The sequence below is a fragment of the Cyprinodon tularosa genome, unplaced genomic scaffold (assembly GCF_016077235.1).
Source record: "Cyprinodon tularosa strain WSP-4 unplaced genomic scaffold, ASM1607723v1 ctg869, whole genome shotgun sequence".
Lineage (NCBI taxonomy): Eukaryota > Metazoa > Chordata > Actinopteri > Cyprinodontiformes > Cyprinodontidae > Cyprinodon > Cyprinodon tularosa.
Genome location: NW_024039639.1, coordinates 304,656 through 330,000, shown reverse-complemented (window position 1 = coordinate 330,000; position 25,345 = coordinate 304,656). Strand labels below are relative to the sequence as shown.

General features: G+C 46.4%; 2 protein-coding genes across 9 annotated transcripts in view; one reads left to right on the top strand and one right to left on the bottom strand.

The window, feature by feature from the left end:
- lama1 (laminin, alpha 1) overlaps positions 1-8,518 on the top strand; it is a gene marked incomplete at its 5' end in the record, with an annotated part of 36,614 nt that extends 28,096 nt beyond the window's left edge. Inside the window, 21 exons of the mRNA XM_038273314.1 lie at positions 841-1,023; positions 1,106-1,260; positions 2,385-2,528; positions 3,558-3,691; positions 3,773-3,926; positions 4,013-4,137; positions 4,220-4,370; positions 4,447-4,591; positions 4,662-4,803; positions 4,880-4,994; positions 5,128-5,280; positions 5,363-5,514; positions 5,594-5,785; positions 5,998-6,181; positions 6,274-6,380; positions 6,479-6,668; positions 6,752-6,901; positions 6,998-7,151; positions 7,730-7,863; positions 7,941-8,154; positions 8,229-8,518. Coding sequence (XP_038129242.1) covers positions 841-1,023; positions 1,106-1,260; positions 2,385-2,528; positions 3,558-3,691; positions 3,773-3,926; positions 4,013-4,137; positions 4,220-4,370; positions 4,447-4,591; positions 4,662-4,803; positions 4,880-4,994; positions 5,128-5,280; positions 5,363-5,514; positions 5,594-5,785; positions 5,998-6,181; positions 6,274-6,380; positions 6,479-6,668; positions 6,752-6,901; positions 6,998-7,151; positions 7,730-7,863; positions 7,941-8,154; positions 8,229-8,383 — 3,233 coding nt within the window. The remainder of the gene's footprint in view (positions 1-840; positions 1,024-1,105; positions 1,261-2,384; positions 2,529-3,557; positions 3,692-3,772; positions 3,927-4,012; positions 4,138-4,219; positions 4,371-4,446; positions 4,592-4,661; positions 4,804-4,879; positions 4,995-5,127; positions 5,281-5,362; positions 5,515-5,593; positions 5,786-5,997; positions 6,182-6,273; positions 6,381-6,478; positions 6,669-6,751; positions 6,902-6,997; positions 7,152-7,729; positions 7,864-7,940; positions 8,155-8,228) is intronic.
- A 1,250-nt stretch (positions 8,519-9,768) lies between these two features.
- The window catches only part of LOC119775373 (protein 4.1-like), a 47,945-nt gene continuing 32,368 nt past the window's right edge, over positions 9,769-25,345 (bottom strand). For 2 of the 8 annotated variants that reach the window (XM_038273340.1, XM_038273334.1), the window contains 11 exons: positions 24,487-24,611; positions 24,360-24,407; positions 24,245-24,274; positions 23,036-23,212; positions 17,527-17,622; positions 16,977-17,054; positions 15,611-15,655; positions 13,133-13,231; positions 12,820-12,900; positions 12,500-12,621; positions 10,010-10,483 (listed from right to left, as the gene is read on the bottom strand). In XM_038273340.1, coding sequence (XP_038129268.1) covers positions 12,508-12,621; positions 12,820-12,900; positions 13,133-13,231; positions 15,611-15,655; positions 16,977-17,054; positions 17,527-17,622; positions 23,036-23,212; positions 24,245-24,274; positions 24,360-24,407; positions 24,487-24,611 — 893 coding nt within the window. In that variant the 3' untranslated portion in view covers positions 10,010-10,483; positions 12,500-12,507. Of the gene's footprint in view, positions 10,484-12,499; positions 12,622-12,819; positions 12,901-13,132; positions 13,232-15,610; positions 15,656-16,976; positions 17,055-17,526; positions 17,623-22,018; positions 22,482-23,035; positions 23,213-24,244; positions 24,275-24,359; positions 24,408-24,486; positions 24,612-25,345 lie in introns of those variants that run through there. The other 6 variants (XM_038273333.1, XM_038273338.1, XM_038273335.1 and 3 more) reach the window with 6 other exon arrangements.

Sequence of the window (25,345 nt, the reverse complement as noted above, 5' to 3'; positions counted from 1 at the left end):
TGATGATGAGGATGATGAGGATGATCATGATGATGAGGATGAAGATGATGAGGATGATGATTATGATGAGGATGATGATGATGAGGATGATGATGATGATGATGATGATGATGATGATGATGATGATTGTGAGGATGAAGATGGTGATGATGATGAGGATGATGATTATGATGAGGATGATGATGATGAGGATGATGATGATGCGGATGATGATGATTGTGAGGATGAAGATGGTGATGATGATGAGGATGATGATTATGATGAGGATGATGATGATGATGATGAGGATGATGATGATGATTGTGAGGATAAAGATGAGGATGATGATGATGGGAATGATGATGAGGATGATGATGACGATGAGGATGATGATGAGGATGATGATGATGACGATGATGAGGATGATGAGGCTGATGATGATGAGGATGATGATAATGAGAATGATGAGGATGATGATGATGATGAGGAGGATGATGATGATGATGATGATGATGAGGATGATGATGATAGTGATGATGAGGATGATGATGATGAGGATGATGATGATGATGAGGATGATGAGGATGATGATGATGATGATGATGATGAAGATGAGGATGAGGATGATGAGGATGATGATGATGAGGATGATGATGAAGATGATGAGGATGATGATGATGAAGATGATGAGGATGATGATGAGGATGATGTGGATGATGAGGATGATGATGATGATGATGAGGATGATGATGTGGATGATGAGGATGATGATGTGGATGATGAGGATGAGGATGATGAGGCTGATGATGATGATGATGATGATGATGATGACGACACATGAACACTAACACTGTGCTTCAGGCTCATCCAGGTCCACCAAGCAGGCGGAGGTTCAGGCTGGAGCAGCAAACTCCAGCCTGCAGGGGGCGATGCAGAGGCTGCAGAGACTCAGGCAGCAGCTGGAGAATTCTTCTTCTGTGGTGGAGAAGACCAACATCACTGTGAGGGAGACCAACAGCCTAATGAGTCGGGTTCAGACTGCAGGTCTGTCAGAAAGTCCGCCACCAACCTAAAGCTTCCAAAATAAAAGTCCAAGTGATAAAAATAACACTTCCTGTTTGCTTAGCTAACGAGGTGCAGCGCCACCTAGAGGAGGCGGAGCATCGCACACAGCATCTGATGGAAAGAGTAAAGCCCCTGAGCGTGCTGAGAGAAACCCTGAGCAGGAATCTGTCGGACATCAGGGAGCTGATCGATCAGGCCCGAAGACAGGCGGCATCGGTACTGACACTTCTTCAAAGCCTGGAACATTTCTGCAACCCGATAAGGTTTACATACCTGAGCTGGACGCCTGTTTGACGTCCACTTACAGTAAATCCAGTGGTGTGATGAATGTGGGGAGGGTGAGGGACAGAGAGGGGTGTCCCAAAGCCCCCAGGATTAGAATTAGGGTCTGAGGGTTTGATGTTTAGAGCGTGGATGATGTCACATACACAAGGACAGGTACATTACCTTAGAGGTCTGATGTTGTCTAGAGTTGCCCAACCTGTTAGCCATGTCTCAGTGAACAGGACTAGGCTGCTCTCCTGCTGATCTCACTTATTCCATCATGCTAGATGGAAAAAATTATTCAACCATTCACCCCAGTTAAATAAACGGAGATCGATTGATTTCACTCAGTCGGCACTTTATTTTCATATCTTTGCAAAGAGAGAACAGTTCATCATACGGCCCTTATTGCGGTAATCTGCCCTGTTCTGCCTGAGCAGCGTTCGTTCCTCCTAACTTACAACAATGGAAAGTAGTCAGAGTCAAAACGAATTACAGACACTTTGGTTAAACAGTAACATGTTATGAATAAACCTGGAGAAAGAATCTGGTTGGTTAAGGGAACAAGCCATGTCTACAAACACTCTCACGCTGGGGAATTGCTTGGCCTTGCAGGTGAAACAGGCTGAGTGAAAACTTTTATAGTGAGTGAATAAGATAAAATAATATATGAAATAAGAAAAATAAAAATGTTCCGACCACAGGCCTCACAAGGGAATACTAGCATTTTGGTCAAAGGTACCGTGGCTGGGCTTGTAGTGAGGTTCTAGCAGCTGATCAATGGTGAAAACACTGTGGACGTGTCATCTTCCTGGTTTTTATACATAAATATCAAAGAAAATTTAAGAAAAAACTAAGTTCAGATGATGGTGAGTCCCATAACATCCAACAAGGTTAACCACCTCTGTGCAGCACAGTGGGTTTATATCAGCGAGATGTAGCAGGAGATCAGAGATGCTTTACCTTCCTAAAATAGAACAGATATCTCCAACCGCTCCTGAACCAGTTGGCATCACAGCATCCTCACCAAAAAGGGGAATGGGACTTGATTCTCAGCTTGTTTGTGGTTTCATCAGATCAAGGTGGCGGTGCAGGCAGACAGGGACTGTGTTCGGACCTACAAACCACCTATTCAGTCCAGTAACTTCAACACTCTGAGTCTGATCCTGAAGACGTCCCATCAAAATAACCTGCTCTTCTACCTGGGAAGCAACATCACGGTATGCAACCCTACCCACCCCCCCACCAACACACACACACCACAAACACATTCTGGTTTTTGTGACTTTCGGGGTTATGATTGACATATATTCGAAACTTATAGCCTAACCCAGACCCTAACCCCTCATGTTTATCAACTTACCAGACCAATTAGCTACGGACCCTAATATTAGTGGAATCCATACCTAAACCTAACACCTGACCCTTGCCTTTAATTACACTTAGCCGATCCCTAACCCTGACACTTGCCCTAAACCTAACTCTAGCCCTTACTATCAACTTACCAGACCAATTAGCTACGGACCCTAATATTAGTGGAATCCATACCTAAACCTAACACCTGACCCTTGCCTTAAAATTACACTTAGCCCATCCCTAACCTTGACACTTGCCCTAAACCTAACTTTAATCCTTGCACTAACCCTAAAACCCAGCCATTACTCTAAAAGCTAACCCTAATTCTCCAAGTTCTACAAACTGGCTTGGCTATGGATCTGAGAGATACCAACAAACGTGCGCCGGCCCGTGCAATGCCTTTGATCCCCTAACCAACTGCTCTAGTCATCGGACTGAGTGGGGGGGGGGGGTCATCGAGAGAGTGTCTAACGCCTAACCACTGCAGTAGTCTACCATATGGGGAGCGGGATTTTGGTCCCCATAAGGACATAGTTGAACATGACCTGACTTGACACACACATTTTCATTCGCATACAGCCTGGTTTGTATTCCTACCCCTATGATGATGTTTTCTTGACCGCCATTCATTTTAGAAACTATTCATTCCTGATCCTATGACTTACCTGAAGTACTCTATGTATACTCTTGAATGTACCCTTATTGAGTACGGTCTTCATAAGGTCAGTACATAAACCCCCCCAAACACACTCATTTTGTCACAGTTCCTAGTCCTTGTCACTCAGAGTGGCCATCCAACCTATCTGGAGAAAAACTTCATCATTTGCTATTGGGTGACTGAACCTGAAACCAAAGAGCGCTAGACCTAAATGCGGCATGTGTTAATGTTTCAGAAGGACTTCCTGGCGGTAGAGATGCATCATGGGAAGGTTTCGTTGCTGTGGGACCTGGGCTCTGGCACAGGACGGCTGCACTTCCCTCAAACATTCATCACAAACAACCGATGGACCAAAATCAACGTTACCAGGTAGAAAACTTCTGGACAAACTCTGAGTCTGTCTCAGATTCATATCTGTCCCAGTGATGATGTCATTTGTGATGTCATTAGGTTCGGAGCACGCGCCTCTCTCTCCGTCCATCAGCTGGACTCTGAGTCGCCCCCTCTGCCGGCGGTGACGTCGCTTTCACCGGGAACATCCCGGGTTTTGGACATCGACAGAAACACGGTGATCCACATCGGAGGAATGGGAGCCAACAGTCAGGTACGTCCGCCTTACTTCAGGTGGACAGGTGTGTGAGTCTGAGTACCATCAGATCAAGCCTCGCCGTGTGTGTTTGTGATATCCAGGCTCCTCCAGTGCTGCACACATCTTCCTTCCAAGGATGCCTGGGTGAGGCATCGCTGAATGAGGAGAACATTGGTCTGTGGAGCTACTACCGCCGGGAGGGGAAGTGTGGAGGCTGCTTCAGCAGGTAGCACCTCAGCGCTAACATCATCATCAGGCTGAAGGCCACAGATATCTCACCCATCTCTGGCCATCCCCATGTGTCTTAGTCCCCAGGCAGAGGAGACGTCTTTCTACTTTGATGGCTCTGGATATTCTGTGGTCCAGAAGTCTCTGAGAGCCACGTCCACCTCTGTGGTGCTGCTGTTTAAAACTTTGTCTCCAGGTGGACTGCTGCTGTACCTGGCCTCCAACAACACGGTAAAACAGCCACACATTTTTAATGCTCTTATTCTGGAGGGGACACACTGTGACTACGCTTCCCTTTGTCCTTCAGAAGGACTTCCTGTCTCTAGAACTGGTTGAGGGGCATGTCCGTCTGGCATTTGACCTGGGCTCAGGTGCTCTTATCAAGACCTCCAGCAGGAAGTACAACACAGGAATTTGGTACAAGGTCACCCTGCAGAGGAACAAGCGCAAAGGTTGGTCAGTGACCAGTAGAACCCATGGGTTCAAGAGACATTCCTTTGACTGGATTCTGGCTCTGTCCAGGTTACCTTTCCATCATGGCAGCCGGCCAGCCATCGGTGAAGGAGGTGTTAGAGGCGGAGTCTCCAGGAACGGCCTCTGACCTCAACCGCTATGACCTGGACCCGATCTACATAGGCGGATTCCCTTCTTCCAGACCCATCAGGTCAGTTAGCTGGAGGTCGCATTAGCAGATCTGTAAAGAAACTTGCTCTGTACCTGACTGTCTTTGTGGTTGCTAGGCGACAGGTGTTATCCCGGACGTATGTTGGATGTATTAAAAACGTGGAGATTGCTCGCTCCAACTTTGACTTGCTGATGGACGCATATGGAGTCCGGAAGGGCTGCGTCCTAAAGGTACCAAACCCGCCTGGCTCAGCCTCCATTCTGACACCTGTAACCCCCCCATCCTAGACCTTAAAGTAGGAAATGCTAACAGTTGATGACGATAAGCTTCCAAGTTTCGGTTTATTGTGTGTTGATTGTTCAGGCGGTGCGGAGTGTCTCTCTGTTGTCTGGAGGCTTCGTTCAGATCAGCCCTTCGTCACTCAGTAAGGAGGCAGAGATCCTCTTCACCTTCTCCTCCAACAACCAATCAGGAGTCCTCCTGGCAGCCTTCGGTGACGACCGACCTCACCGGCAGGTAAGGGGCCGCACGGATCCAATGATGCACCGTTGATCCTACATGTTGCAGAGGGGTGAGGTTCTGTATTCTGTCTGCGCAGCACTTCCTGTCGCTGCACCTGGTCTCAGGTAAAGTGGTGGCGGAGCTTGGCGAACTGGGCGGAGCCGCGCGAAGGGTTTCGCTCACAAAGTCTGATGGAGAATCATTCTGCAATGGAAGAGAGCACTCAGTGATTATGACTTTGAACAGGAAGTATGTGTTGCCATGGAAACGGCCCCCTGCACCCGCAGCCTGAACTGCCGCACCTGAACGAGCCGTCTCTCTCTCCCAGGTCTATGTCCCTGCAGGTGGACGATGAACACCCGAAGTCTGTCTCTCTGCCGGGAGGATTGTCTCGGCTGTCTTTGTCCTCCGTCTTCATCGGTGGAATCCCTCCTGAGAAGGAGCCCCGCCTGCCGGTCGGACTGCAAGCTCTGTCCCACCAGTTCAGAGGCTGTATTCAACACCTGGTGATGGGCGGAGCGTAAGTCCTTCTCTGTCCTCTGCTGATCTCCATGGAGGACAAAAATGTGTCGTTAATCCCAAAGGTTATTGTAGATGGTCATGGTTGGAGGCTATTGCTAATTTTTATTCTGATGTCTCAACATTCTGGTCTAATTGTGAATATAAAGGTTTCTGGATCTTGCAGTCCATCAGATTGGCTAACAGCTTTTGTTGGTCGCTGTCTGTCTGCAGGCTTGTTGACCTATCAGTCGCCATCAGGTATGAGGGGGTGGAGTTTAACAGCTGCCTGTTGGAGAAGAGCCCTTTGAGGTTGGTAGATCCCGAAAACCCTGATGTGGAACCAACACCTGCACCTGCAGACGCTCTTTTAGCCCCGCCCACACATCTGAGCGCCCTCACTGCTGAAGCGCTAACGGTAAAGTCTGAGTTTCTAATCAATCTCTGATGACGATGTCCGCTGAGTGCTGATTGGTACCTGATCTAACGGCGGGCTGGTTTGTGTTTAAGTGTGCGTCGGACCAGGAACCTTCCTTCCTGTCGTCAGCTGCTCAGTTTGGTTCATCCAGGCACAGTCACATGACCTTCATTATCAACCCCAGCACACTTAGAAAGAGGTTGGTCTCCATTACGACAGATTGTTCGGTTTACTGGATTTACCAGACAAAGTCTGAATAGGTGGACCCTGATGTCTCGATTGTCTCCTTGTCCTCAGCGTATCGGTGAGGATGTCGGTTCGAAGCCACGTTCTGGATGGCCTGATGCTGCTCCTCTCCGACTCCAAGCAGATGGACTTTGTTGCCCTCAGTCTTATAGGGGGGAAAGTCAGGCTGTCAGTCGACTTGGGGAAAGGCCCCTCCTCCGTCGAGTCGTCTGCCGCTGTCAGCGATGGACTGTGGCACACGGTGAGTCCATGTCCAGATCAACGACTTCAGGTCCAGGTTTGCAGACTTGAAAGGTTGAACTCTGCCTTGTCCGAACCCCTCAGCTGAGCGCCGAGGTGAGCCAGAGGTCCGTCTCAGTGACGGTGGACACTTTACGTCCAGCGTCCGTCTCCATCAAAGGGAACCACCTGGATGTGGACAGGACACTTTTCCTCGGAGGTTTTCCTAATGGTGTGAACAGCAGGAGGATCGGGGTAAGACCATAAGAACCGTTCTCATGACATCACCAGCAGTGGGAAGATCTACCCGGTAACAGGTGACCTTTGTACACCTTTCTGTCTGCCTCTCAGGTTAGCTCCAGTTTCTCAGGTTGCATCCAGTCCGTCAGTCTGAACGGCGCCACACTGGATTTGTCCAAGCCCATCTCGCAGCTTGATGTCACTTCCTGCTTCACCAAGGATCAGAGAGGAAGTTACTTCAATGGCAGCGGGCATGCTGAACTGAGTGAGTCCAGTTTCGGTTCTTTTATATCCGACCAGGTCGGGTTTCAGCAGCTTTAGAGAAGCGTTTCTGTTGGTCTGTTCAGGGGTTTTTAACCAGAGTTTTTTAAATCATCATGCTACCGTAATAGATGTTTATGCCCGCAATATGCTCACAACCTTTTCTACCGTAATAACAGTCTACAGGCAACATTTCCCCTCGTTCTTAAAATGGTCAAATTGGGGACATTTCTGGACACAGCTTTAGCCCGGGACAGGTAGTCCAGAAATCTGGGACGTTTGGTCACCCAGTAAAACGGGCTAACCTGTTAGCCAGTGAGCACAGCTAGCTACAGCGCTACCTAGCTCTTTATATCACGGTCTAACAGTTGCTTTGTTCACCAGAAACAGATTTTTTCAGTTTCCAGGTAAAACTTCATCGTTCATTAGACACGCTAACGCTACAGATGCTCCCGACTCGGCACACGGACGCTGCGTGATGTTATTAGCGTTGTCTAGGCAACCACTATGTTTTACATCATGTGGCAACGTTCAGCCAATCATGTAGCAGATCATGTACCTATACTGTGTCTGTGCCTGCAGTGCATGATGGGTATAAGGTTGGTGCCGATATGTCGGTGTCTGTGGAGTTCCGGACCAGCCAATCAGAAGGAGTCTTTTTGGGAATCAGCAGTCCAAAAGTGGATGCGGTCGGACTGGAGATGATTGACGGCCAGGTGAGCGTCCGCAAACGAGGTCTGTTGGTTCTTTCCTGATTGGCTGACCTGCCCAGGTCACCTGGATGTCTCCTCAGGTGGTCTTCAATGTGAACAACGGCGCAGGTCGGGTGTCGGTGCGCTCCGCTGACCGGATGCTGTGTGACGGACAGTGGCACCACCTGCAGGCCAGGAAGACCAAGCACGCCCTGACTCTGATGGTAGATGGGAGGAAATACAGCACCCCCAACCCCTACCCACAATCCACCTCTGCTGAGACCAACAACCCAGTGTACCTGGGGGGTTATCCAGGTGAGAGCAGAGCAGAGACCCAGAGGAAGACCTGGTGAACATCTGAGAGGCTAACCTGTGTGTCTCTGTTGCAGCTGGAGTCAAACAGAACTGCCTGACCGTCAGGACCAGGTTCAGGGGGTGTCTGAGGAACCTGCAGCTCACCAAGCCTCACCTGAGCAACCACCTGGATCTCAGCACCGCCCACTTCCTGCTGGGCGTTACTCCCAATTCATGCCCCGCTGCATAGCAACCGTCGCCATGCAGAGGTTAGGACACGGAAGCCGGAGGATCTTCTGGAGATTACTGTTGATTCTCAGAACCTAAAAATCATCTTTAGAGTGATGTCATCTGAGATGTAAATAAATAAACCAGAGAAGAAGAAGTGAGTTTGTTTGTTGATTTTAATAAAGCTCAGATGGTAGAAACAGAGAGAGAGGGGATGGGGGGGGATGAGTCCCAATGAGAGAAATGACAAACTGGACCCGTCTGACACAGACATGTCCAAAACGGTTCTCAGGAGCAGTCGGGTCTGGGTCAACCAGGGTCCGGTTCTACAAAGCATATCTGGTTCTGTACGATGGACCCGTTCCTATGGAGACGGTCTGATGTGGTCAGGCCGGCCCCCAGGGGTTCTGTTCAGGTAAAAAAGGCAAAGGTGGGAGGACCAATCAGAGTAAAGAGCTGCAGGGTGACCTGCTGATTCCTTCATCACTTCAGCTGAAAAACAGAAGAACGTTTCCAGTTTCCATCTGTGGTTTTCTCCGTCACAGTTAGAGACATATTGATCTAATTCATCTTTACAGCATAGAAGCTGAAACACAAACATCTGGTAGGATGAGTTTAAACCAAGTCCTGTTTCAGTTTCTCTGGACCAGTTCAGGAGTTTTCTGATTGTTTGGAAGCTTTGTGTGGATTTCTGTCATCCAAAGATCTACATCAGGAGGCCATTAGCCTAACAGGTGAATGTTTTTGTTCCTGGACAGCGATGCATGATGGCCGTGGCTGCTTGGTTTGCAGCGCAGTCATGTTTGGACTTGCTGATAGGAGGCCAGGATCCACGCTTAGAGGTTCTGAACAATCCGGAAACAATTGTTTCTTCAACAACCCTGTTTCATCTAAGAGAACAGAGCCATGGAGCACAATCGGTTTCCATGGTGACAGACCCGGGGAAGACCTGAACCATCGTCTGTCACCATGACAACAGACCTGGGGAGACCCAAACAATTATCTGTCACCATGGCGACATACCCGGGGAGACCCAAACAATTATCTGTCACCATGGCGACAGACGGGGAGACCAAAACAATTGTCTGTTACCATGGCGACAGACCTGGGGAGACCCAAACAATTATCTGTCACCATGGCGACATACCTGGGGAGACCCAAACAATTATCTGTCACCATGGCGACAGACGGGGAGACCAAAACAATTGTCTGTTACCATGGCGACAGACCTGGGGAAGACCTGAACTATCGTCTGTTACGATAGTAATGGTGAAAGACCCAGAAAGACTGAACAAGTGTCTGTTACCATGGTGACAGACTCGGGGAGGACCTGAACCATCGTCTACTACCATGGTGACAGACCTGAACCATTTTTTGTTACCATGGTGACAGAGCTCAACCATCATCTGTTCCCATGGAGACAGACCCAGGAAGACTTGAACAGTTTGTTCTGGAGGTCCAGAATAAAGTAGGTAGAAACAGAAGAGCTGTTTGTGAAAATGCAGCAAGAAAAGAAGAGGAATAAACTACATACTGGTTAAACTAGTTGAACTGAACAGTGAAGAAACTAGTTTCTACATAAAGGGGTTACTAACCACTACATACTTCCTGCAGAGCTTCAAAATAAGAGTCCATTTCAACAGCTTCCTGCTCTGAGTCGGGCTTTTATTTGAAAGGATTTCCCACTGAACATCTAACACAGAATCTACAGGTCAGATGTTCAAGCTGCCCGAGTTCATGATAACTTCAACCCATCAGGGTCGCCTCTGCTTATTAGAGGAAATGCTGGATTCTATGGCACATCCTGTTGCATCGTGGGTAAATACTTGGCTGAGCTGCAGCTGAGCGAGCGAGGATTTTCACAATAAAAGCTTCTTAGCAGGTGTGGCAGGTTCGAACTATCGCAGTCAGGAGTAGGCTTGAGTCAACTGGCCAATTAGGGGGCCTCCTGAAGCAGTTGGGGGGGGGTCTCTTGGGGGGGCTCGTACATGCATTCATATGTGCTTGGGTGGTGTGCATCCTCCACTCCAGCTGGGATCAGAGTCCACACTAGGCTGGTGATGGCGGCTCCTGGCTGTGGACTCAATGTCCCAGAATGATGGAGGGGCTTCGACATTCATTCCTGAAAGAGAAAGACGGCAGTGAGACGGATGGACAGAGAGAGACACAGAGGGACAGAGAAAGACATAGACGCACAGGAGATGTTTTTGCATATCCAAATGGAAAAGCAAAAAACTTAGGAGCCGTAAGCCCAAATTACATTATTTGAAAGCTAACACCTTCTAGTTTCGATTGGGTGAGTAGAACACAGAACAAGCCGCATCAGTTCAAACATGACTCAAAGTTGGGTTTTTTTATTCTCGAAAATGATAGGTCATTTTTGAACAGCAGTAATAAAGACATTCTTGAGAAAAAGTGGGTCTAATTGTGTTACATTTGTTCTACATCATGTCAGCCTCAAATGCAAAACATTTCAGACCTTCAGCTATAACAGTTCCAGAGCTGTGAGGTTTTGAACTTTTAGTGTCACCAGCACCAAATTGTGCCAAATGTTTTTATTATGCTTTGCTTTACTTTTTGACCCACAGAATAACACTGAAGCATTTTGAAGCAAGTATTTTCCACTTTTTTTTCAGAATCTGTGTATAAAACCAAATGCAACATTTTCACACCTGCAATAACATAATAATCTATAAAAATAGTGAAACTGCTGCTTTTCAAGCTGAAATAAGCCCCAGCGCCTTTTCTGAGCTGCCTTTTGTTTTCATTCTGCCTTAGGCATCTTATTAAAACAAAATCAGCGTCCAAACTTGAAATAAAAAAATATTATTCAAGCTTGGAGCTGCAGGCATTGATCCACGCTGAGTTTCACTCTTACGCCAGTCTGTAACACGGCTCTGCTTTATATAACCCAGCCATGTCTACCCTGGTTTCAAACCTTTTTTATTGGCTGCAAAGCCAAACAGCCCATGTGGCCTCAACCAATAACAGCAGGACTCTAGGAGGCGTAATATTGCTCTACGCGCTCGAAATGTTAGCGAATGTATCCGGTTCAAATCGCGTCATAAAAAGATGCGACACTTTTGTCTTGTAGGTAAGAAGACGACGTAAAGAACCATACCAGACATCAACTGAGAAAATAAGTATTAGAAGTTAATATTAGCAAGATGCTAAGCATTAGCTATGACCAGCTAACCTTTCTGATGTCAACATCCGGACGTTACGTGGCCATTTTCTCCTCATAGAATATTTTTATTATGAATATGCTGGATTACGTTTAATCTGATGGACGAATGTAAACAATTGAAGGTTGGATTTCTAAAACGGCTTCTGGACGCCTTCAAAGGGAGGTTGTTGTGGCTCCTTTGTCATATCTATGGTTTACAATGCTGCTATATCTGTATTATTTGAGCTTTAATGCTTGTTGTGTCCATAAAATGAACTAGGTGTTTTTTTGGAGAATCTAAGCTTTCCAAAGATGTCTATATTGGTAAACATTTGTAATTTTCATGCATTCTGAGTTATTAGTTGGATTTTAACCACTGACACTAACAGATGGTGCAGTCATCATCAGCGGCATGCAAACATGCAGTGAATGCCAAGAAGAGCCTAGGGTTTATAGCGCCTCCTGCAGGTGGGTTTCAGGAACTGAAATGTCAATGATGAGATGAGGACAGGAGGAGGTAAAGGAAACATCTACTGATGGACCAGTGGAGCGTTGAAAACCACCATCCTATGAACCAGTGATCCCAAACCCATCGACTCATCCAGAGACTCTGGTTAAAGTCTTCCAGCTGACTGCGTCCAGTCCGTGCATCATCCAGTAGACCGCCTCCAGCAGCTGGTTGAGCATGCATCCTGCAGCGGTGGAGAGAACCAGAACCAGCAGACTCCTTATGGACTAGGTGTTTAAGTTTGTGCTCAGATGAGAACCTTCCTCCGGGTGAGCTGTATTTTGTAACCATGGTAACAGGCCATTCATTTGTTAATGGTTGTTCAGATGAACACAGGATCCACAGGCTTGATTGGTTTAAAATCATGTCTAACCAATCAGAACAGCCAACTGGTAGAGAAAGGCCATGCAAGCAGAACATCTGGAGGCTCATTGCCCAGGCAGCCAATCAGCAGGCATCGTTACCTGTGACATCACTGATTGGCCATGTGATCGGGAGAGACCTCTGTTTCTTTATGGACAACGACTCTGGTAACGGACAGTTCGGGATGCTGCCTCCGAGCCTCGCTGAGAGCAGCCGCCAGGGCCTTGAGAAGAGACAGGACAGTCAGAACCCAGAGGGGAGCAGTTCTGGACCAGGTCCTGGTTTTACTCTGTCCTGTTCCGTTTACCCAGCTGGGCGTTTCAGTGTGCAGGACCCACCATCCTGCAGTTTGCAGGTGTCTCCCTGGCCTACCTCACTACATCCCTCTAACAGTTTCTGGTGCGGTTGATGGTTACTCTACCTGTTCATGGTCTTCTTCTGTCTCTCCAGAGATCACAATTCTTTTCTCCACTCTGGTTTCTGAAACTCCTCCTTTCACCATCTGGGGAACAAGAACCAGCAGAAGATCATAAGACCATAAGAAACAGAACATTTTTTTCTCTTCTGAATGTTGCAGAGTCGTGCAGTCTAAGGTGTCCCCAACCCGATTCCCGTCCTCCAAGGTGGTCTTAGTCTATGGATGCTGGCTTTGACCTAAAGACCAGCTCTACTGGATTATTCTGGGGTTTCTCATGACCTGTAGGGTGGATGTGTTGAGGTAGCCATGACGATACCTTGGTGATGTGAGTGGTGGTGGTGGTGTTGGAAGTCTCTGCAGTGAAGGTCTGGGAGCTCAGCAGGAGACCAGCGGGGGGATCAGAGTCCACTTGACTCTGGAAAACATGAGGAAAACCGTCAGGGAGGGAGAAACCTGTCTGAAGGAGCTATAAGCTCAGTTAAACTGGTGTAGAAATGGTGGAGGTCCGACTGAAGTCAAAAATGAAATCAGGACATTTCTAGCAACATCTGAAATGTGAAATGAAATCTGAAAACATTGATCTCTGTGATAAGAATATGTCATGATTCCTGCTTCTAGTGCTGGTTTGATTCATCATTCAACACGCCTGTCAGCTCCGCCCCATTTTAAATCAGCCTCCAACAGATTCACCTGCTCATCGGGCTATATAACACCTCTCAGACCAGTCATGAGTGCCAGATTATTAAGAGCCATGGGTGAGTTTAATCCAGCGTTCCTGTAACCTGTCTGCCTGATTCTCTGAGCCTACCTGAGCGCTATCGGACCTGTCATAGTGTGTTTATGGATCTCTGACCTGTTTTCTGTAACCTGACCTTGCTCCCGGATGCTCCCCTGGATTGCCTCTACTTCTTAGATCTGACTCTGGACCGTCTCTTGGACCCCATACTCTGGTTTGCCCCCTTAGTTATTCTGCCTGTCTCTGCTCTCATGGATCTGACTCTGTGCAATCCCCTGCACCAACCATTACCTGTCAAAGAAGGATTCCTCCTAATCAACCAGGAAAAATTCAGGAATACTCTAAGGTTCACCAGTGGCGTCACAAGCCAACTGGCATCTTCAGAAACTCAAAGGTTGCTGTCACAATCAAGACGGTTAGTAAACCAGAATACAACATTAGAAATGTTGCCCTCTGTCTGGTCATTTAACCGTCCAATCTCCTTCCAGAAGTTTTGGTTGCCAGCTCTGGTGAATCCCTCCCGACCTGCGGCAGTTTCATATTCCAGGAAACTTTTAAAATGTCAATTGTTGTTCTGGTTGAAACCTACAGACTAAATCTTTGATATGGTCGGCTGGTCTCTTAATGCAATTGATCAAATTTTCTTCACAGGGAGTTTAAAACAGATCACTGATCATGTCCAACCAATCAGAACAGCCAACTGGTATATAAAGGCCATGCAAGCAGAGCATCTGGAGGCTCATTGCCCAGGGTAAGGGAGAACATTTGTGTCTAGATGGTGTTTTTTTTTCTCTGGATCCACAATGGATTCCTGGCAGAAGTGGAAGATTGTGAGCCTGACTATGATGCCTGTCGTGGACGTAGAATTGGATTTTTGATAACAGGTTTTCTACGGTTTGGAGTTGGTGGGTACCGGGCATATCGTGAAATTTGGAAGGTGGGGTTTTATCAGGCTACCTGGAATGTGCTATAAACACTCAGACTGAGATGTTAAAGGAGCAGAACCGTAAACTGGCTGCGATCTTTGCACAGGATCGCAGGCTGGCTGCGGTTCCTGGACTCAGAGGTGAAATGGTATAAACTTGGAGAAAGTCGCAAGCTTGGAATTTTGGCAGAGTGGAAGAAAAAATCTGTTATTGGGTTTCGGCATGTTGAGACTCCAGCAATAACTCTGAAGGCTGACAGGAAAAAGAACAGCCAGCACAACGATTCGGCTCGCCGCCGGCCTTCAGAGGCCTTTATCTAAGCAACTCTCCCTGGATGACATGACAGAGGCTCTGCCCTCTGCCCCCCCCCCGTCCCCTGAAGACATCTGTGAAGCTGCCTTGTTGGTCGGATGACAAACTGTTACATCTGTCAAGGGCATTGACCCAAGGCTTCATGCACTTGCTCAGATAGGATGCATGCACCTCTCAAAGCCTCGGACACCGTGTCCCCTCCGTCTGTATTTTGTCTCTGTGGTTTTTCCATCTTGGATGGGCTTTACTGAAACTGAAATTTCACCCTACAGGAGTGCCACTCCAGGCTGGGTGACAATTAAAGAAAATCTTGAATCTTGAAGAACCACCACAGAATCCCAGGCTGAAGACTTGCTGTCTCTGGTTACCTGGAAAGTCTATTGCTTTCTCTGAGTGATGAATACACACCCAAGCTTTCAGGTGGACACAAACTTACCAAAACTTCTAGACCATCCCAAAAGGACCTGGGAAAAGCACTCCGGTCTGTTTAATCGGAGCATTCGGATAGAGACATTCGGAAACAATGGCCTTAATGGGAAACCACCAGATCAGAACAACTGCTGACCTTAATGAACACAAAGAACCATCTAATATTTATCCAAATACATCTTACTGACCCTTGTTACTTTTGGGAGAATATTTTGTGGACTAACATGATCAAAGTAGACCTCTCTAGAAGGCGTGTGGCTGGTTACGTCACGTGTAAAACCTTTACATAAAGTTCTGACTTATCAGGGTGTCCTGGAACCAGTTTGACTGATGTTGACTATAAGGACATGATGTCTGACTGCTATCATGGACAAATGAAAGACGTCCTCACCCCTGGAGCTTCGTATGTCAGAGTCTTCCTCATCACTGGGACCTCCTGAAAAAGGAAACAATGGTTCCTTTATATTAGTGGGATACATAGCAGAGCCAGAATGGTTAGACTGGTACAGAGGACAGATCTCGCTGTGAGAGAGGTTCTCAGTAAGAGAGATTGTATTGGGTGAGACAAAAGGTTTCACCTGGACAGGTCAAACAGAGACTGAGGACTGGGTCGATGACACAAGGGTCTCAGGGAAGAGGATCAGCTGGGAAAAGTCCTACTGGGTAAGAGGGTATCTGATCTGTGGGACAGACTGTCTCAGTGGAGCAGAGCGACTTAGTGGGGGAAGACCTCTTCCCTCACCGGGACAGGTCTCACTGGGACAGGTCTAACTGAGACAGGTCTAACTGGGACAGGTATCACTGGGACAGGCCTCACTGGGACAGCTCTAACTGGGACAGGTCTCACTGGGAGAAGACTCACTGGGACATGTCTCACTGGGACAGGTCTAAATGGGACAATTCTAACTGGGACAGGTCTCACCGGGATAGTTCTCACTGGGACAGGTCTCACCGGGATAGTTCTCACTGGGATAGGTATCACTGGGACAGGTATCACTGGGAAAGGTCTCACTGGGACAGGTCTAAATGGGACAATTCTAACTGGGACAGGTCTCACCGGGATAGTTCTCACTGGGACAGGTCTCACTGGGATAGGTATCACTGGGACAGGTCTCACTGGGATAGGTCTCACTGGGATAGGTCTCACTGGGACAGGTCTCACCGGGATAGGTCTCACCGGGATAGGTATCACTGGGACAGGTCTCACCGGGACAGGTCTCACTGGGACAGGTCTCACTGGGACAGGTCTCTGGGGGGGTTATGGATGTCTCCATGGTTACCTCCTGCAGAGGTCTGGACTCGTCCAGTTGGGTGGGACTGGCTGATCGCTGGGACGTGAGGTGAGGTAAAGTTGGGGACGGGGAGTTTTCCTCAAAGGTCCACTCTCCTTCTTCCTGGGAGACGTCTGACTCCCCGTCGTCATGGTAACGATCACAGTCCTCATCGGCATCGTTAACCTCTCTCACTGCAGCCTCCACCGACTCCTCGACCGCAGTCTGAGCTAGCACGCTGATGACGTCTTCATCACTGCTACACTCATCACTGCCATCATCATCTTCCTCATCATCATCACTGGGCTCATGTCTATCTACAAAGGTGTTATCATCTTCAGCCCTGTCCTCATGGCCAGGCCACTGCTGTGTGACGTCTTCGTCATCATCATCATCATCATCATCATCATCATCATGGGCCCGGCCATTTCCTGGTGGAGGGGGAGGGGGGTTAATGGGGGGTGGGCCGATGGGTGTTGGTGCTACCTTATAGTGCTCTGTGGCGGGCTGGTCCTGCTCCATGGACTCTGGGACGATGAAGACTGTCTCCACTTTCTCTGATGTCTGAAACAGAAAGGAGACACATTGAGGACACCAGGTCCAAAGGGGGGACGGGTTCCCTGCTTTAACCTCTGTCTCATCTCCATAATCCTGTGGGATGATGTGTTGAGGAAAAGACATGATATAAAACTACTAACTCTCAACTAACCCTAACTCTGTTTTTCTCTAATGGGAGAAATCAACAAATGTCCAGTTTTGACTCCTTAGTCTTATCTTGTTTGATGTCTGTTAATCTCATAAATTGCCATAAACTCAGCCTTCCTGTCTCAGATTAAAGGTGGACAGACTGTCGTCCAGGAACCAGTGATGATGTTCCTGGTTTGGTTCATTTCTGTTGGCAGAGACAGGTCAAGGACTGGACAGACGAGAGGACATGGAGACAAATGGTGACACGACAGGTCACATTCTGGACAGGTGGACAACTAGCTAACATGATGGACAGATGATGGCAGGGGGACAGTGGTGTGGACAGCACCTTAAGCAGGTTGTGTTCTCTGAAGGTCTCTTGTTCCCTGGCGGACTTCAGCAGAGCGGTGAGTTCTGGAGACATCTCATCAAACGAGGGTTTGGGCTGTAGAGAACCAACAGACCGGGATGAGGGAACCGACAGGACAACATGGACACACTCAGGTTAGGGACAGGGGGTCTGAAGCCATGCAAACAGGAGCTCTGAGTAGGAACAGGGCGTCGTGGCTCTGACCACATCCTTGTATAAATGGGTTCTGATGAAGGTTCTTCTGTGGTTGAAGCAGCAGTTATCTTCCAGTTTGTCTGTTTAAACCCTCTGGCAGATCTTTGATAGACGACTTACAGTTTGAGTTATAATCTGACAAACTTTGGATCAAACTCCAAAAGCAGCAGAATCAGGAACCGGCTGAAGTTCTGAACCGTCGGCCACATTCTGACGTCTAAACTGTTTTAGACATGTTTAGTCAGCAACCGTTGCGTATATTAGCTGCGACATATGAATCAAGATGCTATGACCGAAAACATTTGATTGACAGATGAACGTTGATATATGATTGGATGAATTTAGGTGTTCAGGCTGACGTAGAACTAACTGGCCTGCAGAAGATAACGGAGAAAAAAGTTCGTTATGGTACGCCAGCATTCATAACATGTAGGCCAATCACTGTCACCCAGACATCCACCGTTATATTTATTTATTTTTTTTAAAAAACAGAGCGGCGCGTGTATGACATCATCCGTGCGCCGGACTGGAGTAGTGACAGGCAGCCCGGGCCACAGGCGGCTACGCTCTACCCCTTCTATTCATTCTAGCTCATCTGAATCGTTCATCTGGAGAGAGAGATCATCTGTGGTAGCAGCACTAGACATCTTCCAGGCATGTGAGGAAAACTAGCAGACGATGATGTCATAAACGCACCGCTTTGTTTTTAAAATATATAAATATAAAAATATAACCCTGGATGTCTGGGGGTCAGTGATTGGCCTCCATGTTCTGAATGCTGGCGTACCATAAAGAATAAATGATGAACAGTTTAGTTTGTGCCTTCAAGTCGTTGCCCATAGGAAGACGTTACTGGATATAACCTAACGGAATATCTTCAGAACGGCTCCAAACGGCATTCCCCTTTAAGGCTGCGTGGCTCCAAGGCTGCAGCGCCGCAACCTCAGAAAGAAAGAATCTTCAGAAATACCAGAAGATTTCAGAGAAAATCAAAAGCCTCAAATAAGGTGAAGAAGGACAAACAGCAAAAGCAGCAGAGCAGGAGCACTGAGGTATAACAGCTCCATTCAGCCAATCAGAATGAAAGCAGGGAGGAAGTTAAAGGAAAAAAACAGGAAGGAAAACCAGCAGCAATTCCCCGTGCTCCATTTTGGTCAGAAAAGCAGCAACAAAATGGTCTCTGGGAGGAAGTGAAGGAGGAGTGGGCGGAGCTTAAGTAAGGCGAAACTGAACACTGGGACTCCTCACTGCCCCCTGCTGGAGAACGCTCAAACCAGAACCAGACATGAAGGACCGGGGGCCTCATGAACAAAGCCTACAGGATGTCAGAGAGAATAAACAAAGATGTGCTAAAGACAGAGAGAGGACAGGACAGTTGGACACGTCCAACTGTTGGTGAGAGGTCATCGACCGGAACCAATGGACCAATCAGGTCATTATTGTTTCATCATGGATTCATTTACTGTTCATCAAGTCTCTTATCGTCTTTACTTCATTAACAGTTTCACAGAGTGACCTCTAGGTGTCATTAAAGTAGCCCGTTACCATAGAAACGGGTATGTCCGGCTCATGGAGCTGCATGTTTGGTACATGAGGCCCCCAAGTCAGCAGGATGTCAGCATCCAGGTATCGCCTTATTATCTCCTCTGTTTGCTGGTGGAGATCCTCAGTCATCCAGGTCAGAGTCGTTCCAAAAACGTTCAAATCAATCCTCTGGACTTTGTTTCCAAGTTTGAAGACGTTTCTCTTCCATCCAGGAATATTTTTCAATTAAAAATGTCATTAATAGCATTTAGTTCCAGGTATTTCTGACATTTTGAATTAAAAAATCTTCCTGGATGGAAGAGAAACGTCTTCAGACTTGGAAATAAAGTCCAGTGGATTGATTTTAACGTATTTTGGAGCATCTAATCTGTTCTAAATGCCATTCGTTGTCCTGGAGGATCTCTGACCGTCACCTTTAGGACAGGAGTCATGGGACCGGACCTTCTGATTCTGTGGGACGGGACGGAAAGCCGCTCGTTCTCTCAGCTGTTCAGTTTCTCGCCTCACCTCGTTCTTCAGTGCTGCAGCAGGATGTTGATGATCCTCCCATTAACATATATTACTGGATAGGACCTGCCCAGTCAGCCGCTGATGGCAGTGACCTGGACGACCATTCTGACCCGTTCATGTCAACAGAACCAGGCGGCTCTAATGCACAATGAGCCGCTGGAACTAGAACCTCGTTTATTATCACATTTTAAGAAAATCTAAATAAAATAAATGTTATTTCTCTCTAAACATGAATCCATTAGCAGTGTGGGAAGGGAGTGCTATAAAGAACTATTCTATATAGATTCTATCAGCTCATTATAACAGATCTACAGCGCTGACAACCTTTCAACAAAGAGATTTTGAAATAGTTGTCAGGGTGAGATGAGGACTAAAATATCTGCATCTTAAATATACTGTAAACTCTATTTACTAATTAATCTATGCATTTAAAGGAAAATAAACAACGTAAAATAATAAGTTATAACTGAATGACTGGCACTCATACAGGAACCATTGAAATCGAACACCATGTATGAATATTTGGTAATAGGTTAGCGATTTAAAACCTTAACTCCTTATTTTATTAGATTGTTTTTTATTTTTACAAATGACCAAATGGCTAAAAATTCAGAGCTTCTAGGAGGCTATAGATCTATAAAACCCACCGTGACGCGAGACGGCACTTCTCTGCATGTTTCATCTAGAAAATGTGATGGAAATTAAATCTTTAAACATATTTAATGAACTAAAATAAGGATAAATGAATAAGATGAGCAATAATAAAATGAGAACATCGCTGTGGTTCCTCCTCTATCAATCCTGGGCGGCTGATCTTTGGAAAAATAAAACGCAATAAATCTTTATGTGAGGAAATTTCTGTTGGTTTCATTCGTCCTAAAATCCAACGGTAGATTATTGAACTAGACTGAGCTGTAATTATTTAACTTGTGAGCAAAAGATGAACTAAAACTGGGACTAAACCAGGAGGATAAACTAGAGCGAACCAGGACTAAAAGCTCTAGATGTAGAGAAAACAAAGCATTAGATGTCAGTTAGAGGTGATCCAGCTCTCAGTCTACACATAATAAACTAAACTAGCTGGAAATTTCTATACATATTTACTGCAGTGCTAGAACCTGAGTGAAGTTGCCCCCCCACCTTCTTCAAATTAGTCAAAATTAGTGTCAAACGTTGGTGCTGCTTTGTGCAGCAAACATTTTCGTTTGTGCCGCTTTAATTTTAAAGATATAAAGAGATGTTTCTAGAGGTCATCAAAGGTCAACCAGCCCCCCCCCCCCCCCCCTCCCCCTTTCTTCAAATCTTCAAATCCAAAGCAGCACAAACTAAAATGTTTGCTGCACAAACGGAGCTGAGTTAATTGACACCTATTTCGTCTGATTTAAAGGTGGGGGGGCTGGTTGACCTTTAATGACCTCTAGAAATATTTCTTTATATCTTTAAAATGAAAGCGGCACAAACGAAAATTTTTGCTGCACAAACGTTTGACACTAATTTTGTCTGATTTGAAGAAGGTGGGGGGGGGTTAGGGGCCAACTTCACTCAGGCAGTTCTAGATTGTTTCAAATCTTCATTAACTTACAAAGTGAATAATTTTATTCCAGATAAAATAAAAGTTATAATAATATCCCTCCTAATAGCTGCTGCCGCTCTTTTTCCAATATCTGTGGCTAAAAAATACGGCCTGGATCTGAACCTGGCATGTCCTCCTGTTATCACTAAGGTGGAGTTGAAAACACGGACTGGATTTTTATCAGCATGGTATTTATATATATATATATATATAAATAAGTAGAATGGAGTTGAGTTTTAATGTCCATCTGGCCTCAATGCTGACGTTTCTAAACTATCGGCTAATAAACGAGGGGTCATGTGACTCCGGTCACCTGGGGCCTCGGGCAGTCTGCCCCCCCCAGCAGAACCAGGGCAACGAGAAATAAGCTTTAGCTGTTGATAATGGAGCAGGTAAGACATCAACGCTAAAGGCCAGACGCTAACACAGCCTATCCAGCTAAACTAGCTTAAAACAATTATGCTAAATTAATGAATTTAGACTCTGTTAACCCTTTATAAACTTCACTAACGAATTACTAACTATGAGTATTGAAATCCATGTTAACCTTTAAATGAATACTTTACTATTGTTTATTTCTTTCATGTGAACTTTGCTTATTTCTTCTTATATTTCAGTTTAATCAGATTTTAAATTGTCAAATCAACTTGTTCTACTTATATAGTTGATGTCCCCTTCAGTAATACACATCAATGGGTTCTCCTCATGCTTGTTTCCATGCCAACCAGCGTACCACTCTGGATGTGGAAGGCGAGGTCCTAGGGGCGGGGTTAAACGCGCCTGGAGGAGCCAGAGGTGACATCATAAAGGCTCCTCCCCCTTCCCTGCTGGCTTGAGAGATAATGATGACATCACAGATGCCAGCCAGTGGCTCCAGGGGTGACGTTGGCGTCTTCATCTCAAGGATGGCGACTAGCGGTTCTCCTGTGATTCCATCAACGGTGGGAAATACAGGGATCGTCCCGTCAAAGTGACCGCGATTAATGGTGATGTCATCTTCAGACAGCATGGAGAGGACTCCAGTGACCGTATCATAACTCCGCCCCTTTGTGTAGTCCTTCTCTCTGATTGGATGTGCAGCTTCTTCATTTGTCATAAACCCATCCCCCTCCTGGATCAGCCAATCAGGTGACAAAGACAGAGGTAAAGGTAGAGGAAAACTCCACAGCGGATGTAAGAAAATTCTAGTTGAACTGTTGATGTGTTCTCCCGAGGTTCTAACAGCACTTTACTGGAACTATCCAAAGGTTCCTTTAAGGTTCTCTGAGATCTCTGGTGGAAAAGCATAGATTCAGCAAAGGTTCTGTCAAACCTGCATGAACTTTCTGAAGATTATTCTAAGGCTCAGTTAAAATTCTACTAGAACTCTTCATAGCTTGTGCCATGGTTCAATCAAACCTTCCTGGAATTGGTTTGTCAAGGTTCTTTCTAAACCCTACTGGAACACTTTAGATGTTCTAAGGTTCTGTGAGAATCCTACACGTTGAAATGTTCTTCCGAGGATCTACCCAACCATTAGCACTGTTCCTCCTAGGTTCTATCCATCCTACTGAATTTTTCCAAAGCCCTGCAAACACCTTCATAGACCACAGACCATTGTTTGAGATAAGTTCTGACAACTCCCCGCATCAGGATGTCACCGGTCTCTGTTCTGGGTCACCTCACCTCCTCCGGCTCCAGAGGTTCGATCATCGGAGCGTCGTTGGCTCTCCTCAGTGGAGACGAGGCCAGACGTTTTTCCCACTCCGTCATTCCGCCTCCTCCTTGGTCTCCCTCCAAGAAGGAGCGTCTCAGAGCACTGATGGTGGTCTGAACGTTCTCCTCAGGACTTCCCAACGTCTCCTATAAGGAACATCAGGAGGTCAAAGGTTGATATCTCTAAAGACTTAGAGGACAGCAGGAGATAAAGATTCCCTGTTGGACAAGGACTGACCTGGAGACTATTCATTGGTTAGTGGAAGACCTGTTTTTCTGACCTGATGTACTAAAGACATGGGATGCCCTAGATTAGGGGCCAACAGGGACCAGTAACCAAGTAGAACCTGTCCTGGCCTCCCTACTGAAGGTACCTTACTACCTTCATGTCTTATATTGATATGCGGAGCCACACAGAAAGGTAGGAGTTTAAATCTGATGCTTCTGCACCCTGCAGCTCAAACCCTGGAGTGGTTCTGTGGGTCAATTGATATATTGAACAATAAACAGTTTCACAGTTTAGTCTTTGGTTTAATGCTTTTGTTCTGTGCAACCAGGAATGAAAAGTGGCCTATCTAGTGGGAGCTTACATCCTTTAGACCAGTACGACCAGTTACTGTAAATTGATTGGTCTGATTCTGAGGCCCAATGTGATGTTTCTGAAGAACTGACCCATTTCATCAGTAGGTTGATTCTCCTGGATCTAACCTGAACAATTTGACGAGTTTCTTCCTGTTATTGTGGAAATATGTTGTATTTGATCACTCTTTGATTTTAAATGTTCTTATAAGTGTTGTAGTCAAGACCACACCAACCGATACCGAGGAGTATCCTCTACCTCTAAAGGTCTTTGCCTTGTCTCTGTTTCGACCTTCAAAAGTCTTGGCCTTGTCTTGGTCTCAACCTCCAAAGGCCTTGGACTTGTCTCAGGCTAGACCTCCCAAGGTCTTCGGTTTGTTGCAGTCTCAACTACTAAAGCTCTTGGCCTTGTTTTTGTCTCAACCTCTATAGGTCTTTGTCTTGTTTCGGTCTCAACCACCAAAGGTCTTGTCCTTATCTCGGTCTTGCTACCCCTTGGTCTCGGTTGGTGTGGTCTTGACTACCACACCAGCTCTTAGACAATGAGACCTGCTAACATGGAGACGCCAGCATGCTGGACTCTGGACACATTAGGTTTACCTGAGTTTTCAGATCTTCATCCTGATCAGACTGTCGGACAGACAAATGAGACAGAGAGGTCAGGGCGTGTCCACAGTGGACAGGTTACCTACACAGGGATTTGACAGGTGTGTACCTCAGTTATTGTGAGGTCGCCATCAACAGCTGTGTCAGTCAGCTCAGTCTGAAAATAAAAACAAGCAAAGACTTGTTAGTCTGCAAACAAGTGGAGTCAGGTATCATCAGGGTGGGGGAGGGATTACCTTGGTGTCCTGTTTCTGTGGAGTCGGTGGACTTTCTGGAGAAACCTCAGTAACTTTCATCTCCTTCTCCTTCGGCTGCTGCTCCTCTGACGCCTCCTCCACCAGAAGCAACAGAGCCTCCTCAACTGAAAGGAGAACAGAACCAAGCAGAAACTCTCACAGCCGGATGTCTTTACCCCTCCTTGATCCAAGAGACCCTTTCCTGTTGCTGCCTTTAAAGAAACCATTGGTAGTTTGTGGAAAATGTGACTCATCTTTACATCTCTGAGCTGAAACTGAAGTCAGAAAACTACCAGTTTTAGTCCGTGAGGCAGACACCCTGTCTACTTTTAAGGCTAGGCTTAAAACTTTCCTTTTTGATAAAGCTTCTAGTTAGAGTGGCTCAGGTTATCCTGATCTATCTCTATAGTTCTGCTGCTATAGGCTTAGACTGCTGGAGGACATAGGGACCCCTTTTTCGTCCTATTCTAACTCTATTCTCCCACTCTGTTAGTTCAATCTCTAGTTTCTGCTCTCTGCTTTTTCTCATAGACCGGTATGGGGCATTGCAGGCTAACAAAAGAAGCCAACCGACCCCCATTCCAAAGCGGTGGAACCGTTCTTCGGGAGCAACTTACATGTTTTTTTTGTTTGTTTTTTTAGTTTTTAGCACTAGTGGCTCGAACTGTTGTGATTTTAATTTATTTTTATTAAATTTTATCTGCAGTTTCATTGCCTGCATTAATCTGTGTCGACCTTGATTCTTTTAATATGATACTTGTGTCCATATTTCCCAGAATCCCTCCTTCCTCTGTCGTCCCTCTAACTCCTCCTCCTCTCTGGTTGCTATGGCTGCAGATAGTTTTGGGTCAGTTTGTAG